Below are 20,629 nucleotides of genomic sequence, written 5' to 3'. Positions count from 1 at the left end.
TGAAACGAGACAAAGACCCGCTGCAGTGCGGGTCATACAGGCCCATCTCCCTCCTAAATGTAGTCGCCAAGCTGCTGGCCAAAGTGATGGCGACTAGGATGGAGGACTGTGTCCCAGGGGTGGTACATGACGACCAGACAGGGTTTGTTAAAGGGAGGCACTTGAATGCCAATATACGAAAGTTGCTGGGGGTGATGATGATGCCCCCACCGGAGGGGGAGGCGGAGATAGTGGTGGCGATGGATGCAGAGAAGGCATTCGATAGAGTGGAGTGGGACTACCTGTGGGAGGTACTGAAGAGATTTGGATTTGGAGAGGGGTTCATCAGATGGGTTCAGCTCCTGTACGGGGCCCCGGTGGCAAGCGCGGTTACAAATAGGCAACGATCTGACTATTTCCGATTACATAGGGGCACAAGACAGGGGTGCCCCCTGTCCCCATTACTGTTCACGTTGGCAATCGAGCCATTGGCCATAGCGCTGAGGGGCTCTAAGAAGTGGAGGGGGGTGCTCAGAGGAGGAGAGGAACATCGGGTGTCATTATATGCGGATGATTTGCTGCTATATGTGGCGGACCCAGTGGAGGGGATGCCAGAGATAATGCAGACACTCAGGGAGTTTGGAGAGTTCTCGGGATATAAATTGAATATGGGAAAGAGCGAACTGTTTGTGATGCACCCCGGGGAACAGGGCAGGGCGATAGACGATTTGCCGCTGAGGAGAGTAGCAAGGGATTTTCGATATCTAGGGATCCAGGTGGCCAGGAACTGGGGAACCTTGCATAAACTTAACTTGACGCGACTGGTAGAGCAGATGGAGGAGGACTTTAAGAGGTGGGACATGGTGCCCCTGTCATTGGCGGGCAGAGTACAGGCGGTTAAAATGGTGGTCCTCCCGAGGTTTCTTTTCGTGTTTCAGTGCCTCCCCATACTGATTACAAAGGCCTTCTTCAAGAAAGTGGATAGGAGTATTATGAGCTTTGTGTGGGCTGGAAAGACCCCGAGGGTAAAGAGGGGGTACCTGCAGCGCAGTAGGGACAGAGGGGGACTGGCACTGCCGAGTCTGAGTGACTATTATTGGGCCGCCAACGTGTCCATGATATGTCAGTGGATGAGGGAAGAAGAAGGGGTGGCGTGGAAAACGCTGGAGATGGCGTCTTGTAAGGGAACAAGTTTAAAAGCACTGGCGACAGCGCCGTTACCGTTCCCCCTGAAAAAATACACCACAAACCCAGTAGTGGGGGCGACTTTGAAGATTTGGGGGCAGTGGAGACGACATAGGGGAGTGACGGGTGCCTCGGTGTGGTCCCCGATAAGGAACAATCACAGGTTCGTCCCGCGGAGGATAGATGGGGGATTCCAATCTTGGCAGCGAGCAGGAATTGGGAAGTTGAAGGACTTGTTCTTGGACGGGACGTTCGCGAGTTTGGGAGCATTGGTAGAAAAATACGGGTTGCCACCTGGGAATGCCTTCCGATATATGCAAGTGAGGGCATTTGCGAGGCAACAGGTGAGGGAATTTCCGCAGCTCCCAGCGCAAGGGATCCAGGACAGAGTGATTTCGGGGGCATGGGTCGGTGATGGTAAAGTGTCCGATATATATAGGGAAATGAGAGATGAGAGGGAAGCCCGGCGAACCACACCCACATGTTTTGGTCATGTCCGGTATTGCATGGGTTCTGGGTGGGTGTGGCAAGAGTGATCTCAAAGGTGGTGGGGGTCCGGGTCGAACCGAGCTGGGGGTTAGCTATATTTGGGGTTGCAGAAGATCCGGGAGTGCAGGAGGCGAGAGAGGCCGATGTTTTGGCCTTTGCGTCCCTAGAAGCCTGGCGAAGGATTCTACTAATGTGGAAAGAAGCTAAACCCCCGGGCGTGGAGGCCTGGATAAACGACATGTGCGTTTAAAATACGCACTAAGAGGTTCGGCTCAAGGGTTCACCAGGTGGTGGCAACCGTTCCTTGACTATCTCGCAGAGCGATAAGGGAAAACAGGAAAGACAGCAGCAGCAACCCAGGGGGGAGAGGGGGGGTGGGAGGGTGTATTAGGTGTTTGTTTTTTTTTTGTTTTTTCTTTCCATCCTAGTTGTTTATATTTATTTTTTCAGGATTATTATTTCTCTTTTCTTGTTTTTCTGCACTTGTTGTTAGTTTAATATATTGTTTAAATGACGGTCAATGTACATTTTGTTACAAAGTTGTAAAAATGGAAAATTCTTTTTGATCGAAAAACTTTAAAAATATATTTTTTTTTAAAAAGGAAGGATGTGGAAGCATTGGAAAGGGTGCAGAGGAGATTTACCAGAATGTTGCCTGGTATGGAGGGAAGATCTTATGAGGACAGCACGGTAGCCTTGTGGATAGCACAATTGCTTCACAGCTCCAGGGTCCCAGGTTCGATTCTGGCTTGGGTCACTGTCTGTGCGGAGTCTGCACATCCTCCCAGTGTGTGCGTGGGTTTCCTCCGGGTGCTCCGGTTTCCTCCCACAGTCCAAAGATGTGCAGGTTAGGTGGATTGGCCATGATAAATTGCCCTTAGTGTTCAAAATTGCCCTTAGTGTTGGGTGGGGTTACTGGGTTATGGGGATAGGGTGGAGGTGTTGACCTTGGGTATGGTGCTTCTTCCAGGAGCCGGTGCAGACTCGATGGGCCGAATGGCCTCCTTCTGCACTGTAAATTCTATGAAATTCTATGAAAGGCTGAGGGACTTGAGGCTGTTTTCGTTAGAGAGAAGAAGGTTAAGAGGTGACTTAATTGAGGCATACAAGATGATCAGAGGATTGGATAGGGTGGACAGTGAGAGCCTTTTTCCTCGGATGGTGATGTCTAGCACGAGGGGACATACCTTTAAATTGAGGGGAGATAGATATAAGACAGATGTCAGAGGTAGGTTCTTTACTCAGAGAGTAGTAAGGGCGTGGAATGCCCTGCCTGCAACAGTAGTGGACTCGCCAACACTAAGGGCATTCAAATGGTCATTGGATAGACATATGGACAATAGGGGAATAGTGTAGATGGGCTTTAGAGTGGTTTCACAGGTCGGCGCAACATCGAGGGCCGAAGGGCCTATACTGCGCTGTAATGTTCCATGTTCTATGTAAAAGGCTTCCACTTCCTCCTCATCAAACCTTGGCAATGCTTGGACATATTTAAATAGATTCCCACCAAGCCTTCGACTTTGATGCTCTTTCTCACTATCCTCATCACTATCATCCAACTGTACATTTCCCTTTACATCTGCCAATTTTAACTGACTGTCATGTTTCATGGCCATTTTCTGAAGTTCAAACTCTCTCTCTCAATCTTTTTCCCTGATCTGTATCTCCCTTTCTCTTTCTTTTTGTCCTGCTAGGGCTATTCTTTCTTTTCTCCTTTCTTCTCTCTCCTTATCTTTTTCCTCTCTCTCTCTTTCTCTTTCCGCTATCTCTCTTCCGTATGCAAGCTGCTTAAATTCTTTCTCATGTTCCATTTGTTTAATTTGCAACTGAATTTTTGCCATTTCCAATGAGTCAAACTGTATCTCAGGCAACTTTAAATGCGTAGCCACCGCCATCATTACCTCATCTTTTCACATTTTGTCACGTAATGTTAACTGCAATGTTTTTGCCAAATCTAACAGTGCTTTTAGTCTCTGTCCGTAAGGTACTGCGTGTGACCGTCTCCATCCCCAAAAACTTCAGAGCCTCTGAAAGAGCCATTGTCCACAACACTCTCCCCACTTAAACTAAAATACCACACCTGAAAAGCACCCACAATAGGCTCACCCCTCACTGTCTTTAAGTTCACTAAGCCAATCCAATAGATAGACTTTTATCCCCCTCGAGTCCCCAATTGTTATGGGCCAGGGTTTAGAGAATCCCAAAGTGTATCATGGAGTTCACCTGACCCACAACTTTTTTTTTTTTTAATTAAATATTTTATTGAAAATTTTTGGTCAACCAACACAGTACATTGTGCATCCTTTACACAATATTATAACAACACAAATAACAATGACCTATTTTATAAACAAAAAATGAATAAATAATAAATAACAAAAATGAAAACTAGCCCTAATTGGCAACTGCCTTGTCACAAGTAACACTCTCCAAAAATATAATTTAACAGTCCAATATATAATTATCTGTAGCAACGACCTATACATACTATACAGTATATATTAACAACCCTGAGAGTCCTTCTGGTTCCTCCTCCCCCCCCCCCCCCCCCCCGATCCTGGGCTGCTGCTGCTGCCTTCTTTTTTCCATTCCGTCTATCTTTCTGCGAGGTATTCGACGAACGGTTGCCACCGCCTGGTGAACCCTTGAGCCGACCCCCTTAGGACGAACTTAATCCGCTCTAGCTTTATAAACCCCGCCATGTCATTTATCCAGGTCTCCACCCCCGGGGGCTTGGCTTCTTTCCACATTAGCAATATCCTGCGCCGGGCTACTAGGGACGCAAAGGCCAAAACATCGGCCTCTCTCGCCTCCTGCACTCCCGGCTCTTGTGCAACCCCAAATATAGCCAACCCCCAGCTTGGTTCGACCCGGACTCCTACTACTTTTGAAAGCACCTTTGTCACCCCCATCCAAAACCCCTGTAGTGCCGGGCATGACCAAAACATATGGGTATGATTCGCTGGACTTCTCGAGCACCTCGCACACCTATCCTCCACCACAAAAAATTTACTGAGCCGTGCTCCAGTCATATGTGCCCTGTGTAATACCTTAAACTGAATCAGGCTTAGCCTGGCACACGGGGACGACGAGTTTACCCTGCTTAGGGCATCTGCCCACAGCCCCTCCTCGATCTCCTCCCCCAGCTCTTCTTCCCATTTCCCTTTTAGTTCATCTACCATAGTCTCCCCTTCGTCCCTCATTTCCCTATATATATCTGACACCTTACCATCCCCCACCCATGTCTTTGAGATCACTCTGTCCTGCACCTCTTGTGTCGGGAGCTGTGGGAATTCCCTCACCTGTTGCCTCGCAAAAGCCCTCAGTTGCATATACCTGAATGCATTCCCTTGGGGCAACCCATATTTCTCGGTCAGCGCTCCCAGACTCGCGAACTTCCCATCCACAAACAGATCTTTCAGTTGCGTTATTCCTGCTCTTTGCCACATTCCATATCCCCCATCCATTCCCCCCGGGGCAAACCTATGATGTTTCTTATCGGGGACCCCCCCAAGGCTCCAGTCTTTCCCCTATGCCGTCTCCACTGTCCCCAAATCTTCAGTGTAGCCACCACCACCAGGCTTGTGGTGTAGTTCCTCGGTGAGAACGGCAATGGGGCTGTCACCATAGCCTGTAGGCTAGTCCCCCTACAGGACGCCCTCTCTAATCTCTTCCACGCCGCTCCCTCCTCCTCTCCCATCCACTTACTCACCATTGAAATATTAGCGGCCCAATAATACTCACTTAGGCTCGGTAGTGCCAGCCCCCCCCTATCCCTGCTACGCTGTAAGAATCCCTTCCTCACTCTCGGGGTCTTCCCGGCCCACACAAAACCCATGATGCTCTTTTCAATCCTTTTGAAAAAAGCCTTCGTGATCACCACCGGGAGGCACTGAAACACAAAGAGGAATCTCGGGAGGACCACCATCTTAACCGCCTGCACCCTCCCTGCCAGTGACAGGGATACCATATCCCATCTCTTGAAATCCTCCTCCATCTGTTCCACCAACCGCGTTAAATTTAACCTATGCAATGTGCCCCAATTCTTAGCTATCTGGATCCCCAGGTAACGAAAGTCCCTTGTTACCTTCCTCAACGGTAGGTCCTCTATTTCTCTACTCTGCTCCCCTGGATGCACCACAAACAACTCACTTTTCCCCATGTTCAATTTATAACCTGAAAAATCCCCAAACTCCCCAAGTATCCGCATTATTTCTGGCATCCCCTCCGCCGGGTCCGCCACGTATAGTAGCAAATCGTCCGCATACAAAGATACCCGGTGTTCTTCTCCTCCCCTAAGTACTCCCCTCCACTTCTTGGAACCCCTCAACGCTATCGCCAGGGGCTCAATCGCCAGTGCAAACAATAATGGGGACAGAGGGCATCCCTGCCTTGCCCTCTATGGAGCCGAAAATATGCAGATCCCTGTCCATTCGTGACCACACTCGCCACTGGGGCCCTATACAACAGCTGCACCCATCTAAGATACCCCTCTCCAAAACCAAATCTCCTCAACACCTCCCACAAATAATCCCACTCCACTCTATCAAATGCTTTCTCGGCATCCATCGCCACTACTATCTCCGTTTCTCCCTCTGGTGGGGCCATCATCATTACCCCTAACAACCTCCGTATATTCGTGTTCAGCTGTCTCCCCTTCACAAACCCAGTTTGGTCCTCGTGGACCACCCCCGGGACACATTCCTCTATTCTCATTGCCATTACCTTGGCCAGGATCTTGGCATCTACATTTAGGAGGGAAATAGGTCTATAGGACCCAATGCGGGTCCTTTTCCTTCTTTAAGAGAAGCGATATCGTTGCTTCAGACATAGTCGGGGGCAGTTGTCCCCTTTCCTTTGCCTCATTGAAGGTCCTCGTCAGTACCGGGGCGAGCAAGTCCACATATTTTCTATAGTATTCGACTGGGAATCCATCCGGTCCCGGGGCCTTTCCCGCCTGCATGCTCCTAATTCCTTTCACCACTTCTTCTACCTCGATCTGTGCTCCCAGTCCCACCCTTTCCTGCTCTTCCACCTTGGGAAATTCCAGCCGATCCAAGAAGCCCATCATTCTCTCCCTCCCATCCGGGGGTTGAGCTTCATATAATTTTTTATAAAATGTCTTGAACACTCCATTCACTCTCTCCGCTCCCCGCTCCATCTCTCCTTCCTCATCCCTCACTCCCCCTATTTCCCTCGCTGCTCCCCTTTTCCTCAATTGGTGTGCCAGCAACCTGCTCGCCTTCTCCCCATATTCGTACTGTACACCCTGTGCCTTCCTCCATTGTGCCTCTGCAGTGCCCGTAGTCAGCAAGTCAAATTCTACATGTAGCCTTTGCCTTTCCCTGTACAGTCCCTCCTCTGGTGCTTCCGCATATTGTCTGTCCACCCTCAAAAGTTCTTGCAGCAACCGCTCCCGTTCCTTACTCTCCTGCTTCCCTTTATGTGCCCTTATTGATATCAGCTCCCCTCTAACCACCGCCTTCAACGCCTCCCAGACCACTCCCACCTGGACCTCCCCATTATCATTGAGTTCCAAGTACTTTTCAATGCACCCCCTCACCCTTAGACACACACCCTCATCTGCCATTAGTCCCATGTCCATTCTCCAGGGTGGGCGCCCTCCTGTTTCCTCCCCTATCTCCAAGTCCACCCAGTGTGGAGCGTGATCCGAAATGGCTATAGCCGTATACTCCGTTCCCCTCACCTTCGGGATCAATGCCCTACCCAGCACAAAAAAGTCTATTCGCGAGTAGACTTTATGGACATAGGAGAAAAACGAGAACTCCTTACTCCTAGGTCTGCTAAATCTCCACGGGTCTACACTTCCCATCTGCTCCATAAAATCTTTAAGTACCTTGGCTGCTGCTGGCCTCCTTCTAGTCCTGGACTTCGACCTATCCAGCCCTGGTTCCAACACCGTATTAAAGTCTCCCCCATTATCAGCTTTCCCGTCTCTAGGTCCGGAATGCGTCCGAGCATCCGCCTCATAAAATTGGCATCATCCCAGTTCGGGGCATATACGTTTACCAAAACCACCGTCTCCCCCTGTAGTTTGCCACTCACCATCACGTATCTGCCCCCGTTATCCGCCACTATAGTCTTTGCCTCGAACATTACCCGCTTCCCCACTAATATAGCCACCCCCCTGTTTTTCGCATCTAGCCCCGAATGGAACACCTGCCCCACCCATCCTTTGCGTAGCCTAACCTGGTCTATCAGTTTCAGGTGCGTTTCCTGTAACATAACCACATCTGCCTTAAGTTTCTTAAGGTGTGCGAGTACCCGTGCCCTCTTTATCGGCCCGTTCAGCCCTCTCACGTTCCACGTGATCAGCCGAGTTGGGGGGCTTCCCCCCCCCTTTGTCGATTAGCCATCATCTTTTTCCAGCTCCTCACCCGGTTCCCACGCAGCTGTATCTCCCCCAGGCGGTGCCCCCCCGCCCATCCTCTCCCATACCAGCTCCCCCCTCTCCCCAGCAGCAGCAACCCAGTAATTCCCCCCTCCCCCCCCCCCCCCCCCCCCCCCCCCCGCTAGATCCCCCGCTAGCGTAATTACTCCCCCCATGTTGCTCCCAGAAGTCAGCAAACTCTGGCCGACCTCGGCTCCCCCCCGTGACCTCGGCTCGCACCGTGCGACGCCCCCTCCTTCCTGCTTCTCTATTCCCGCCATGATTATCATAGCGCGGGAACCAAGCCCGCGCTTCTCCCTTGGCCCCGCCCCCAATGGCCAACGCCCCATCTCCTCCACCTCCCCTCCTCCCCCCATCACCACCTGTGGGAGAGAGAAAAGTTACCACATCGCAGGATTGGTACATAAAACTCCTCTTTCCCCCCTTTTTAACCCCCCTCTTTGCCCCCCACATTCGCCCCACCACTTTGTTCAAACGTTCTTTTTAATAACCCACTCATTCCAGTTTTTCTTCCACAATAAAAGTACACGCTTCATCCGCCGTCTCAAAGTAGTGGTGCCTCCCTCGATATGTGACCCACAGTCTTGCCGGTTGCAGCATTCCAAATTTTATCTTCTTTTTATGAAGCACCGCCTTGGCCCGATTAAAGCTCGCCCTCCTTCTCGCCACCTCCGCACTCCAGTCTTGATAAACGCGGATCACCGCGTTCTCCCATTTACTGCTCCGACTTTTCTTCGCCCATCTAAGGACCATTTCTCTATCCTTAAAACGGAGGAATCTCACCACTATGGCTCTGGGAATTTCTCCTGCTCTCGGTCCTCGCGCCATCACTCGGTATGCTCCCTCCACCTCCAACGGACCCGCCAGGGCCTCCGCTCCCATTAACGAGTGCAGCATCGTGCTCACATATGCCCCGACGTCCGCTCCCTCCACACCTTCAGGAAGACCAAGAATCCTCAGGTTGTTCCTCCTTGCGTTGTTTTCCAGTGCCTCCAACCTTTCCACACATCGTTTCTGATGTGCCTCCTGCGTCTCCGTCTTCACCACCAGGCCCTGTATGTTGTCCTCATTCTCGGCTGCCTTTGCCTTCACGACCCGAAGCTCCCGCTCCTGGGTCTTTTGTTCCTCCTTTAGCCCTTCGATCGCCTGTAGTATCGGGGCCAACAGCTCTTTCTTCATTTCCTTTTTGATCTCTTCCACACAGCATTTCAAGAACTCTTGTTGTTCAGGGCCCCATGTTAAACTGCCACCTTCCGACGCCATCTTGGTTTTTGCTTGCCTTCCTTGCCGCTGTTCTAAAGGATCCACTGCAATCCGTCCACTTTCTTCTCCTTTTTCCATCCGTATCCAGGGGGGGTTCCCTTCTGGTTTACCGCACAGTGTTTTTAGCCGTCAAAATTGCCGTTGGGGCTCCTATCAAGAGCCCAAAAGTCCGTTTCACCGGGAGCTGCCGAAACGTGCGACTCAGCTGGTCATCGCCGCACCCGGAAGTCCTGACCCACAACTTTTAATAGATTGTGGTATGGGGAGCACACGGCTCACTCTACAGGTGTGGTACAGCAGTCATGGACCAGTGGTTTTTAAAACAAAACAATGTTTATTCTATGAACTCAAGTTAAGCTTTTTAAAACAAACAGTGAATATCTTAGCAACCAGTAAATCAAATACACCCCCAAAGAATACAACACTAAGTAATCTGTATGCTGTCCTTTTAACACCCAAAAGGCTTCACAAACCTTCAAACAGGACCACATCAGGGTTTACATTCAAAACTCAAAACATTTATACTTCCTCTGAATTCACTAAATGATCCATAGATAGTTTCTGGATGGCAGAGATCAACAGCAGTGCAGCTCACAGACACACCCAAGCTTTTCTCAAACTGAAACTAAAAAGCAGAAGTAGAGCTCAGCTCCACCCACACTCTGACATCACTCCAGTAACAAGGACAGCACGGTAGCATTGTGGATAGCACAATTGCTTCACAGCTCCAGGGTCCCAGGTTCGATTCCGGCTTGGGTCACTGTCTGTGCGGAGTCTGCACATCCGCCCCGTGTGTGCGTGGGTTTCCTCCGGGTGCTCCGGTTTCCTCCCACAGTCCAAAGATGTGCAGGTTAGGTGGATTGGCCATGATAAATTGCTCTTAGTGTCCAAGGTTGCCCTTAGTGTTGGGTGGGGTTACTGGGTTATAGGGTGGAGGTGTTGACGTTGGGTACGGTGCTCTTTCCAAGAGCCGGTGCAGACTCGATGGGCCGAATGGCCTCCTTCTGCACTGTAAATTCTATGATTTCTTAAAGGCACATTTTTGAAACACTCATTTCTTAAATGGTAATCTCACATGACAGGAGCACGTCAAATGGGAGATAGAGAGGGGGAGGTGAAAGGAGTGAGAGGAAGGAGTGAGAAAGGGGGAGAGAGAGAGAGAGACAGGGGGAGAGAGAGTGAAGAGATAGGGGGAGAGAGAGTGGGGGGGGGGGTGTAGAGAGAGTGGAGAGGAATTTTGGTGAGTGGGGTGGAGAACATGAGTAAGTGGACTGTGTTATGGTGAGCAACCTCCTGCCTCGCGAGGACAGTGTTTAATCTTCTGTGAATGTGACTCGTATGTTTCAGGCAATGACCCGGCCTGGCCTCCCCGGGTCCATCGCCCATGAGCCTCATGTGCAGGGAATCTCCCAGACACAAACAACCAAAGGTATGGAGGCCCCATCACACTCCGAGGAACCCAGTGATCTGGAAGAGCTCGAACAATTCGCTCGAACGTTCAAACAACGACGAATCAAACTGGGATTTACCCAGGTGAGATATTCAATACCAGCGGGGAAACGGTCAGTGTGTCAGGGAACGGTCAGTATGTCCAGTAACTGTGTCGGGCAATGGTCAGTGTGTACGGTCACTGTCTTGGGGAACGGTCAGTGTATCTGGTCACTGTTGGGGAACGGTCAGTGTGTCCGTTCACTGTGTCCGGGAACGGTCAGTGTGCCCGGTCACTGTGTTGGGGAATGGTCAGTGTGTCCGGTCACTGTGACGGGGAGTGGTCAGTGTGTCCGGTCACTGTGTCGGGGAACGGTCAGTGTGTCCGGTCACTGTCTTGGGGAACGGTCAGTGTGTCCGGTCACTGTGTCGGGGAACGGTCAGTGTGTCCGGTCACTGTGTTGGGGAACGGTCAGTGTGTCCGGTCACTGTCTTGGGGAACGGTCAGTGTGTCCGGTCACTGTGTTGGGGAACGGTCAGTGTGTCCGGTCACTGTCTTGGGGAACAGTCAGTGTGTCCGGTCACTGTGTCGGGGAACGGTCAGTGTGTCCGGTCACTGTGTTGGGGAACGGTCAGTGTGTCCGGTCACTGTCTTGGGGAACAGTCAGTGTGTCCGGTCACTGTGTCGGGGAACGGTCAGTGTGTCCGGTCACTGTCTTGGGGAACGGTCAGTGTATCTGGTCTCTGTCTTGGCGAATGGTCAGTGTGTCCAGTCACTGTTGGGGAACGGTCAGTGTGTCCGGTCACTGCCTTGGGGAACGGTCAGTGTATCTGGTCTCTGACTTGGGGAACGGTCAGTGTGTCCGGTCACTGTCTTGGGGAACAGTCAGTGTGTCCGGTCACTGTGTCGGGGAACGGTCAGTGTCTGGTCAGTGTTGGGGAACAGTAAGTGTGTCCGGTCACTGTGTTGGGGAACGGTCAGTGTGTCCAGTCACTGTGTCGGGGAAGGGTCAGTGTGTCCGGTCACTGTGTCGGGGACCGGTCAGTGTGTCCAGTCACTGTGTCGGGGAATGGTCAGTGTGTCCGGTCACTGAGTTGGGGAACGGTCAGTGTGTCCGGTCACTGTGTCGTGGAACTGTCAGTGTGTCCGCTCCCTGTGTCCGGGAACGGTCAGTGTGTCCGGTCACTGTGTTGGGGAAAGGTCAGTGTGTCCGGTCACTGTGTCGGGGAATGGTCAGTGTGTCCGGTCACTGTTGGGGTACGGTCAGTGTGTCCGCTCACTGTGTCTGGGAACGGTCAGTGTGTCCGGTCACTGTGTTGGGGAAAGGTCAGTGTGTCCGGTCACTGTCTTGGGGAACGGTTAGTGTGTCCGGTCACTGTCTTGGGGAACGGTCAGTGTATCTGGTCTCTGTCTTGGCGAATGGTCAGTGTGTCCGGTCACTGTGTTGGGGAACGGTCAGTGTGTCCGGTCTCTGTATTGGGGAACGGTCAGTGTGTCCGGTTACTGTCGGAGAACGGTCAGTGTGTCCGGTCACTGTGTCGGAGAATGGTCAGTGTGTCCGGTCACTGTCGGGGAATAGTCAGTGTGTCCGGTCACTGTGTTGGGGAACAGTCAGTGTGTCCGGTCACTGTGTTGGGGAACGGTCAGTATGTCCGGTCACTGTGTTGGAGAAGGGTCAGTGTGTCCGGTCAGTGTGTTGGGGAACGGTCAGTGTGTCCGATCACTGTATCGGGGAATGGTCAGTGTGTCCGGTCACTGTGTTGGGGAACGGTCAGAGTGTCCGGTCACTGTGCTGGGCAAAGGTCAGGGTCCGGGCATGGTGTCGGGGAACGGTCAGTGTGTCCGGTCACTGTGTCGGGGAACGGTCAGAGTGTCCGGTCACTGTGCTGGACAAAGGTCAGTGTCCGGGCATGGTGTCGGGGAACGGTCAGTGTGTCGGGTCACTGTGTCCGGGAACGGTCAGTGTGTCCGGTCACTGTGTTGGGGAACGGTCAGTGTGTCCGGTCACTGTGTTGAGGAACGGTCAGAGTGTCCGGTCACTGTGCTGGACAAAGGTCAGTGTCCGGGCATGGTGTCGGGGAACGGTCAGTATGTCCGGTAACTGTCGGGGAACAATCAGTGTATCCGGTCACCGTCTCGGTTAACGGTCAGTGTGTCCGGTCACTGTGTCGGCGAATGGTCAGTGTGTCCGGTCACTGTGTCGGCGAATGGTCAGTGTGTCCGATCACTGTCGTGGAATGGGCAGTGTGTCCTGTCACTGTGTTGGGGAACGGTCAATGTTTCCGGTCACTGTCGGGGAACGGTCAGTGTGTCCGGTCACTGTGTCGGGGAACGGTCAGTGTGTCCGGTCACTGTGTTGGGGAACGGTTAGTGTGTCCGGTCACTGTCTTGGGGAACAGTCAGTGTGTCCTGTCACTGTGTCGGCGAACGGTCAGTGTGTCCTGTCACTGTGTCGGGGAACGGTCAGTGTGTCGAGTCACTTTTGGAGAACGGTCAGTGTGTCCGGTCACTGTGTCGGGGAACGGTCAGTGTCTCCGGTCACTGTGTCGGGGAACGGTCAGTGTGTCCGGTCATTGTGTCACGGAACGGTCAGTGTGTCTGGTCACTGTATTGGGGAATAGTCAGTGTGTCCGGTCACTGTCGGGGATTGGTCAGTGTGTCCGGTCACTGTGTCGGGGAACGGTCAGTGTGTCCGGTCAGTCTGTTGGGGAACGGTCAGTGTGTCCGGTCACTGTTGGGGAACGGTCAGTGTGTCCGGTCACTGTGTTGGGGAACGGTCAGTGTGCCCGGTCACTGTGTTGGGGAACGGTTAGTGTGTCTCGGTCAGTGTGTTGGGGAACGGTCAGTGTCTCGGTCACTGTGTTGGGGAATGGTCAGTGTGTCCAGTCACTGTGTCGGGGAATGGTCAGTGTGTCCGGTCACTGTCCGGGAACGGTCAGTGTGTCCAGTCACTGTCGGGGAACGGTCAGTGTGTCCGGTCACTGTGTCGGAGAACGGTCAGTATGTCCGGTAACTGTCGGGGAACAATCAGTGTATCCGGTCACCGTCTTGGGTAACGGTCAGTGTGTCGGATCACTGTGTCGGGGAGTGGTCAGTGTGTCTGGTCACTGTGTCGGTGAACGGTCAGTGTGTCGGGTCACTGTGTCGGTGAACGGTCAGTGTGTCCGGTCACTGTGTCGGGGAATGGTCAGTGTGTCCGGTCACTGTGTTGGGGAACGGTCAGTGTGTCCGCTCCCTGTGTCCGGGAACGGTCAGTGTGTCCGGTCACTGTGTTGGGGAAAGGTCAGTGTGTCCGGTCACTGTGTCGGGGAACGGTCAGTGTGTCCGGTCACTGTTGGGGTACGGTCAGTGTGTCCGCTCACTGTGTCTGGGAACGGTCAGTGTGTCCGGTCACTGTGTCGGCGAACGGTCAGTGTGTCCGGTCACTGTGTCGGGGAACGGTCAGTGTGTCCGGTCACTGTGTCGGGGAACGGTCAGTGTCTCCGGTCACTGTGTCGGGGAACGGTCAGTGTGTCCGGTCACTGTGTCGGGGAACGGTCAGTGTGTCCGGTCACTGTGTCGGGCAACGGTCAGTGTGTCCGGTCAGTCTGTTGGGGAACGGTCAGTGTGTCCGGTCACTGTTGGGGAACGGTCAGTGTGTCCGGTCACTGTTGGGGAATGGTCAGTGTGTCCGGTCACTGTGTTGGGGAACGGTCAGTGTGTCCGGTCACTGTGTTGGGGAATGGTCAGTGTCTCGGTCACTGTGTTGGGGAACGGTCAGTGTGTCCGGTCACTGTGTCGGGGAAGGGTCAGTGTGTCCAGTCACTGTGTCGGAGAACGGTCAGTGTGTCCGGTAACTGTCGGGGAACAATCAGTGTATCCGGTCACCGTCTTGGGTAACGGTCAGTGTGTCGGGTCACTGTGTTGCGGAATGGTCAGTGTGTCGGGTCACTGTGTCGGTGAACGGTCAGTGTGTCCGGTCACTGTGTTGGGGAACGGTCAGTGTGTCCGCTCCCTGAGTCCGGGACCGGTCAGTGTGTCCGCTCACTGTGTTGGGGAATGGTCAGTGTATCCGGTTACTGTGCCGTGGAACGGTCAGTGTGTCCGCTCACTGTGTCCGGGAACGGTCAGTGTGTCCGGTCACTGTGTCGGGGAAAGGTCAGTGTGTCCGGTCACTGTTGGGGTACGGTCAGTGTGTCCGATCACTGTGTCGGGGAACGGTCAGTGTGTCCGGTCACTGTGTCGGGGAACGGTCAGTGTCTCCGGTCACTGGCTTGGGGAATGGTCAGTGTGTCCGGTCACTGTGTCGGGGAATGGTCAGTGTGTCCGGTCACTGTGTCGGGGAACGGTCAGTGTGTCCGTTCACTGTCTTTGGGAACAGTCAGTGTGTCCGGTCAATGTCTTGGGGAACGGTCAGTGTATCTGGTCTCTGTCTTGGCGAATGGTCAGTGTGTCCAGTCACTGTTGCGGAACGGTCAGTGTGTCCGGTCACTGCCTTGGGGAACGGTCAGTGTATCTGGTCTCTGACTTGGGGAACGGTCAGTGTGTCCGGTCACTGTGTCGGGGAACGGTCAGTGTGTCTGGTCTCTGACTTGGGGAACGGTCAGTGTGTCCGGTCACTGTGTCGGGGAACGGTCAGTGTGTCTGGTCAGTGTTGGGGAACAGTAAGTGTGTCCGGTCACTGTGTTGGGGAACGGTCAGTATGTCCGGTCACTGTGATGGGGAAGGTTCAATGTGTCCCGTCAGTGTGTTGGGGAACGGTCAGTGTGTCCGAGCACTGTATCGGGGAACGGTCAGTGTGTCCAGTCACTGTGTCGGGGAAGGGTCAGTGTGTCCGGTCACTGTGTCGGGGACCGATCAGTGTGTCCAGTCACTGTGTCGGGGAATGGTCAGTGTGTCCGGTCACTGTGTCGGGGAACGGTCAGTGTGTCCGGTCACTGTGTCGGGGAAAGGTCACTGTGTCCGGTCACTGTGTCGGGGAATGGTCAGTGTGTCCGGTCACCGAGTTGGGGAACGGTCAGTGTGTCCGGTCACTGTGTCGTGGAACTGTCAGTGTGTCCGCTCCCTGTGTCCGGGAACGGTCAGTGTGTCCGGTCACTGTGTTGGGGAAAGGTCAGTGTGTCCGGTCACTGTGTCGGGGAACGGTCAGTGTGTCCGGTCACTGTTGGGGTACGGTCAGTGTGTCCGCTCACTGTGTCGGGGAACGGTCAGTGTGTCCGGTCACTGTGTTGGGGAAAGGTCAGTGTGTCCGGTCACTGTCTTGGGGAACGGTCAGTGTGTCCGGTCACTGTGTCGGGGAACGGTCAGTGTGTCCGGTCACTGTGTCGGGGAATGGTCAGTGTGTCTGGTCACTGTGTCGGGGAATGGTCAGTGTGTCCGGTCACTGTGTCGCGGAACGGTCAGTGTGTCCGGTCACTGTGTTGGGGAACGGTCAGTGTGTCCGGTCACTGTGTCGGGGAACGGTCAGTGTGTCCGGTCACTGTGTTGGGGAACGGTTAGTGTGTCCGGTCACTGTCTTGGGGAACGGTCAGTGTATCTGGTCTCTGTCTTGGCGAATGGTCAGTGTGTCCGGTCACTGTGTTGGGGAACGGTCAGTGTGTCCGGTTACTGTCGGAGAACGGTCAGTGTGTCTGGTCACTGTGTCGGGGAATGGTCAGTGTGTCCGGTCACTGTCGGGGAATAGTCAGTGTGTCCGGTCACTGTGTTGGGGAACAGTCAGTGTGTCCGGTCACTGTGTTGGGGAACGGTCAGTGTGTCCGATCACTGTATCGGGGAATGGTCAGTGTGTCCGGTCACTGTGTTGGGGAACGGTCAGAGTGTCCGGTCACTGTGCTGGGCAAAGGTCAGGGTCCGGGCATGGTGTCGGGGAACGGTCAGTGTGTCCGGTCACTGTGTCGGGGAACGGTCAGAGTGTCCGGTCACTGTGCTGGACAAAGGTCAGTGTCCTGGCATGGTGTCGGGGAACGGTCAGTGTGTCCGGTAACTGTCGGGGAACAATCAGTGTATCCGGTCACCATCTTGGGTAACGGTCAGTGTGTCGGGTCACTGTGTCGGGGAGTGTTCAGTGTGTCCGGTCACTGTGTCGGTGAACGGTCAGTGTGTCCGGTCACTGTGTTGGGGAACGGTCAGTGTGTCCGCTCCCTGTGTCCGGGAACGGTCAGTGTGTCCGCTCACTGTGTTGGGGAATGGTCAGTGTATCCGGTTACTGTGCCGTGGAACTGTCAGTGTGTCCGCTCACTGTGTCGGGGAAAGGTCAGTGTGTCCGGTCACTGTTGGGGTACGGTCAGTGTGTCCGCTCACTGTGCCGTGGAACTGTCAGTGTGTCCGATCACTGTGTCGGGGAACGGTCAGTGTGTCCGGTCACTGTGTCGGGGAATGGTCAGTGTGTCCGGTCACTGTGTCGGGGAACGGTCAGTGTGTCCGGTCACTGTCGGGGAACGGTCAGTGTGCCTGGTCACTGTGTCGGGGAACGGTCAGTGTGACCGGTCACTGTGTCGGGGAACGGTCAGTATGTCCGGTCACTGTTTTAGGAAACGGTCAGTGTGTCCCGTCACTGTGTCGGGGAACGGTCAGTGTGTCCGGTCACTGTCGGGGAATGGTCAGTGTGTCCGGTCACTGTGTCGGGGAATGGTCAGTGTGTCCGGTCACTGTGTTGGGGAACGGTCAGTGTGTCCGGTCACTGTGTTGGGGAACGGTTAGTGTGTCCGGTCACTGTCTTGGGGAACGGTCAGTGTATCTGGTCTCTGTCTTGGCGAACGGTCAGTGTGTCCGGTCACTGTCTTGGGGAACGGTCAGTGTATCTGGTCTCTGTCTTGGGGAACGGTCAGTGTGTCCGGTTACTTTCGGAGAACGGTCAGTGTGTCCGGTCACTGTGTCGGGGAATGGTCAGTGTGTCCGGTCACTGTCGGGGAACGGTCAGTGTGTCCGGTCAGTGTGTCACGGAACGGTCAGTGTGTCCGGTCACTGTGTTGGGGAATAGTCAGTGTGTCCGGTCACTGTTGGGGAATGGTCAGTGTGTCCGGTCACTGTCGGGGAACGGTCAGTGTGTCTGGTCAGTGTTGGGGAACGGTCAGTGTGTCCGGTCACTGTGTCGGGGAATGGTCAGTGTGTCCGGTCACTGTGTCGGGGAACGGTCAGACTGTCCTGTCACTGTGTCGGGGAACGGTCAGTGTGTCCGGTCACTGTGACGGGGAACGGTCAGTGTGTCCGGTCACTGTGTCGGGGAATGGTCAGTGTGTCCGGTCACTGTGTCGGGGAACGGTCAGTGTGTCCGGTCACTGTGTCGGGGAACGGTCAGTGTGCCTGGTCACTGTCGGGGAACGGTCAGTGTGCCCGGTCACTGTGTCGGGGAACGGTCAGTGTGTACGGTCACTGTGCCGGGGATCGGTCAGTGTGTCCGGTCACTGTTTTAGGAAACGGTCAGTGTGTCCCGTCACTGTGTCGGGGAACGGTCAGAGTGTCCGGTCACTGTGCTGGGCAAAGGTCAGTGTCCGGGCATGGTGTCGGGGAACGGTCAGTGTGTCCGGTCACTGTGTCGGGGAACGGTCAGAGTGTCCGGTCACTGTGCTGGGCAAAGGTCAGTGTACGGGCATGGTGTCGGGGAACGGTCAGTGTGTCGGGTCACTGTGTCCGGGAACGGTCAGTGTGTCCGGTCACTGTGTTGCGGAATGGTCAGTGTGTCCTGGCACGGTGTCGGGGAACGGTCAGTGTGTTCACTCACTGTGTCCGGGAACGGTCAGTGTGTACGGTCACTGTGTCGGCGAACGGTCAGTGTGTCCGGTCACTGTGTTAGGGAAAGGTCAGTGTGTCTGGTCACTATGTCGGGGAACGGTCAGTGTGTCTACTCACAGTGTCGGGGAACGGTCAGTGTGTCCGGTCACTGCGTCGGTGAACGGTCAGTGTGTCGAGTCACTTTTGGAGAACGGTCAGTGTGTCCGGTCACTGTGTCGGGGAACGGTCAGTGTGTCCGGTCATTGTGTCACGGAACGGTCAGTGTGTCTGGTCACTGTGTCGGGGAACGGTCAGTGTGCCCGGTCACTGTGTTGGGGAACGGTCAGTGTATCCGGTCAGTGTGTTGGGGAACGGTCAGTGCCTCGGTCACTGTGTCGGGGTAGGGTCAGTGTGTCCGGTCACTGTGTTGGGGAACGGTTAGTGTGTCCGGTCACTGTCTTGGGGAACGGTCAGTGTATCTGGTCTCTGTCTTGGCGAATGGTCAGTGTGTCCGGTCACTGTGTTGGGGAACGGCCAGTGTGTCCGGTCACTGTCTTGGGGAACGGTCTGTGTATCTGGTCTCTGTCTTGGGGAACGGTCAGTGTGTCTGGTCACTGTCGGGGAACGGTCAGTGTGTCCGGTCAGTGTGTCGCGGAACGGTCAGTGTGTCCGATCACTGTATCGGGGAACGGTCAGAGTGTCCGGTCACTGTGCTGGGCAAAGGTCAGGGTCCGGGCATGGTGTCGGGGAACGGTCAGTGTGTCCGGTCACTGTGTCGGGGAACGGTCAGAGTGTCCGGTCACTGTGCTGGACAAAGGTCAGTGTCCGGGCATGGTGTCCGGGAACGGTCAGTGTGTCGGGTCATTGTGTCCGGGAACGGTCAGTGTGTCCGGTCACTGTGTTGGGGAACGGTCAGTGTGTCCGGTCACTGTGTTGGGGAACGGTCAGTGTGTCCGGTCACTGTGTTGGGGAACGGTCAGTCTGTCGTGGCACGGTGTCGGGGAACGGTCAGTGTGTTCGCTCACTGTGCCCGGGAATGGTCAGTGTGTCCTGTCACTGTGTCGGCGAACGGTCAGTGTGTCCTGTCACTGTGTTAGGGAAAGGTCAGTGTGTCTGGTCACTATGTCGGGGAACGGTCAGTGTGTCTACTCACTGTGTCGGGGAACGGTCAGTGTGTCCGGTCACTGTGTCGGGGAACGGTCAGTGTTCCGAGTCACTTTTGGAGAACGGTCAGTGTGTCTACTCACTGTGTCGGGGAACGGTCAGTGTGTCCGGTCATTGTGTCACGGAACGGTCAGTGTGTCCGGTCAGTCTGTTGGGGAACGGTCAGTGTGTCCGGTCACTGTTGGGGAACGGTCAGTGTGTCCGGTCACTGTGTTGGGGAACGGTCAGTGTGCCCGGTCACTGTGTTGGGGAACGGTTAGTGTGTCCGGTCAGTGTGTTGGGGAACGGTCAGTGTCTCGGTCACTGTGTTGGGGAACGGTCAGTGTGTCCGGTCACTGTGTCGGGGAATGGTCAGTGTGTCCGGTCACTGTGTCGGAGAACGGTCAGTATGTCCGGTAACTGTCGGGGAACAATCAGTGTATCCGGTCACCGTCTTGGGTAATGGTCAGTGTGTTCGATCACTGTGTCGGGGAGTGGTCAGTGTGTCCGGTCACTGTGTCGGTGAACAGTCAGTGTCTCCGCTCACTGTGTCGGTGAACGTTCAGTGTGTCCGCTCACTGTGTTGGGGAAAGGTCAGTGTGTCCGGTCACTGTGTCGGGGAACGGTCAGTGTGTCCGGTCACAATTGGGGTACGGTCAGTGTGTCCGCTCACTGTGTCTGGGAACGGTCAGTGTGTCCGGTCACTGTGTCGGCGAACGGTCAGTGTGTCCTGTCACTGTGTTGGGGAAAGGTCAGTGTGTCTGGTCACTATGTCGGGGAACGGTCAGTGTGTCCGGTCACTGTGTCGGGGAACGGTCAGTGTGTCCGCTCACTGTGTTGGGGAACGGTCAGTGTGTCCGGTTACTGTGCCGTGGAACTGTCAGTGTGTCCGCTCACTGTGTCGGTGAACGTTCAGTGTGTCCGCTCACTGTGTTGCGGAATGGTCAGTGTGTCCGGTCACTGTTGGGGTACGGTCAGTGTGTCCGCTCACTGTGTCTGGGAACGGTCAGTGTGTCCGGTCACTGTGTCGGCGAACGGTC

The 20,629-nt window shown here is 54.4% G+C and overlaps 1 protein-coding gene across 1 annotated transcript in view; it reads left to right on the top strand.

Moving 5' to 3' along the window:
* The window catches only part of pou2f2b (POU class 2 homeobox 2b), a 1,400,389-nt gene that overhangs the window by 1,078,519 nt on the left and 301,241 nt on the right, over nt 1–20,629 (top strand). The window contains exon 9 of the mRNA XM_072470112.1: nt 10,676–10,861. Within this exon, the coding sequence (XP_072326213.1) occupies nt 10,676–10,861 (186 nt within the window). The remainder of the gene's footprint in view (nt 1–10,675; nt 10,862–20,629) is intronic.

This window comes from Scyliorhinus torazame, chromosome 12, assembly GCF_047496885.1.
Source record: "Scyliorhinus torazame isolate Kashiwa2021f chromosome 12, sScyTor2.1, whole genome shotgun sequence".
In the NCBI taxonomy this organism is placed as follows: domain Eukaryota; kingdom Metazoa; phylum Chordata; class Chondrichthyes; order Carcharhiniformes; family Scyliorhinidae; genus Scyliorhinus; species Scyliorhinus torazame.
The sequence above is the reverse complement of the archived record's forward strand: the minus strand, read 5'-3'. Positions and strand labels throughout refer to the sequence as shown.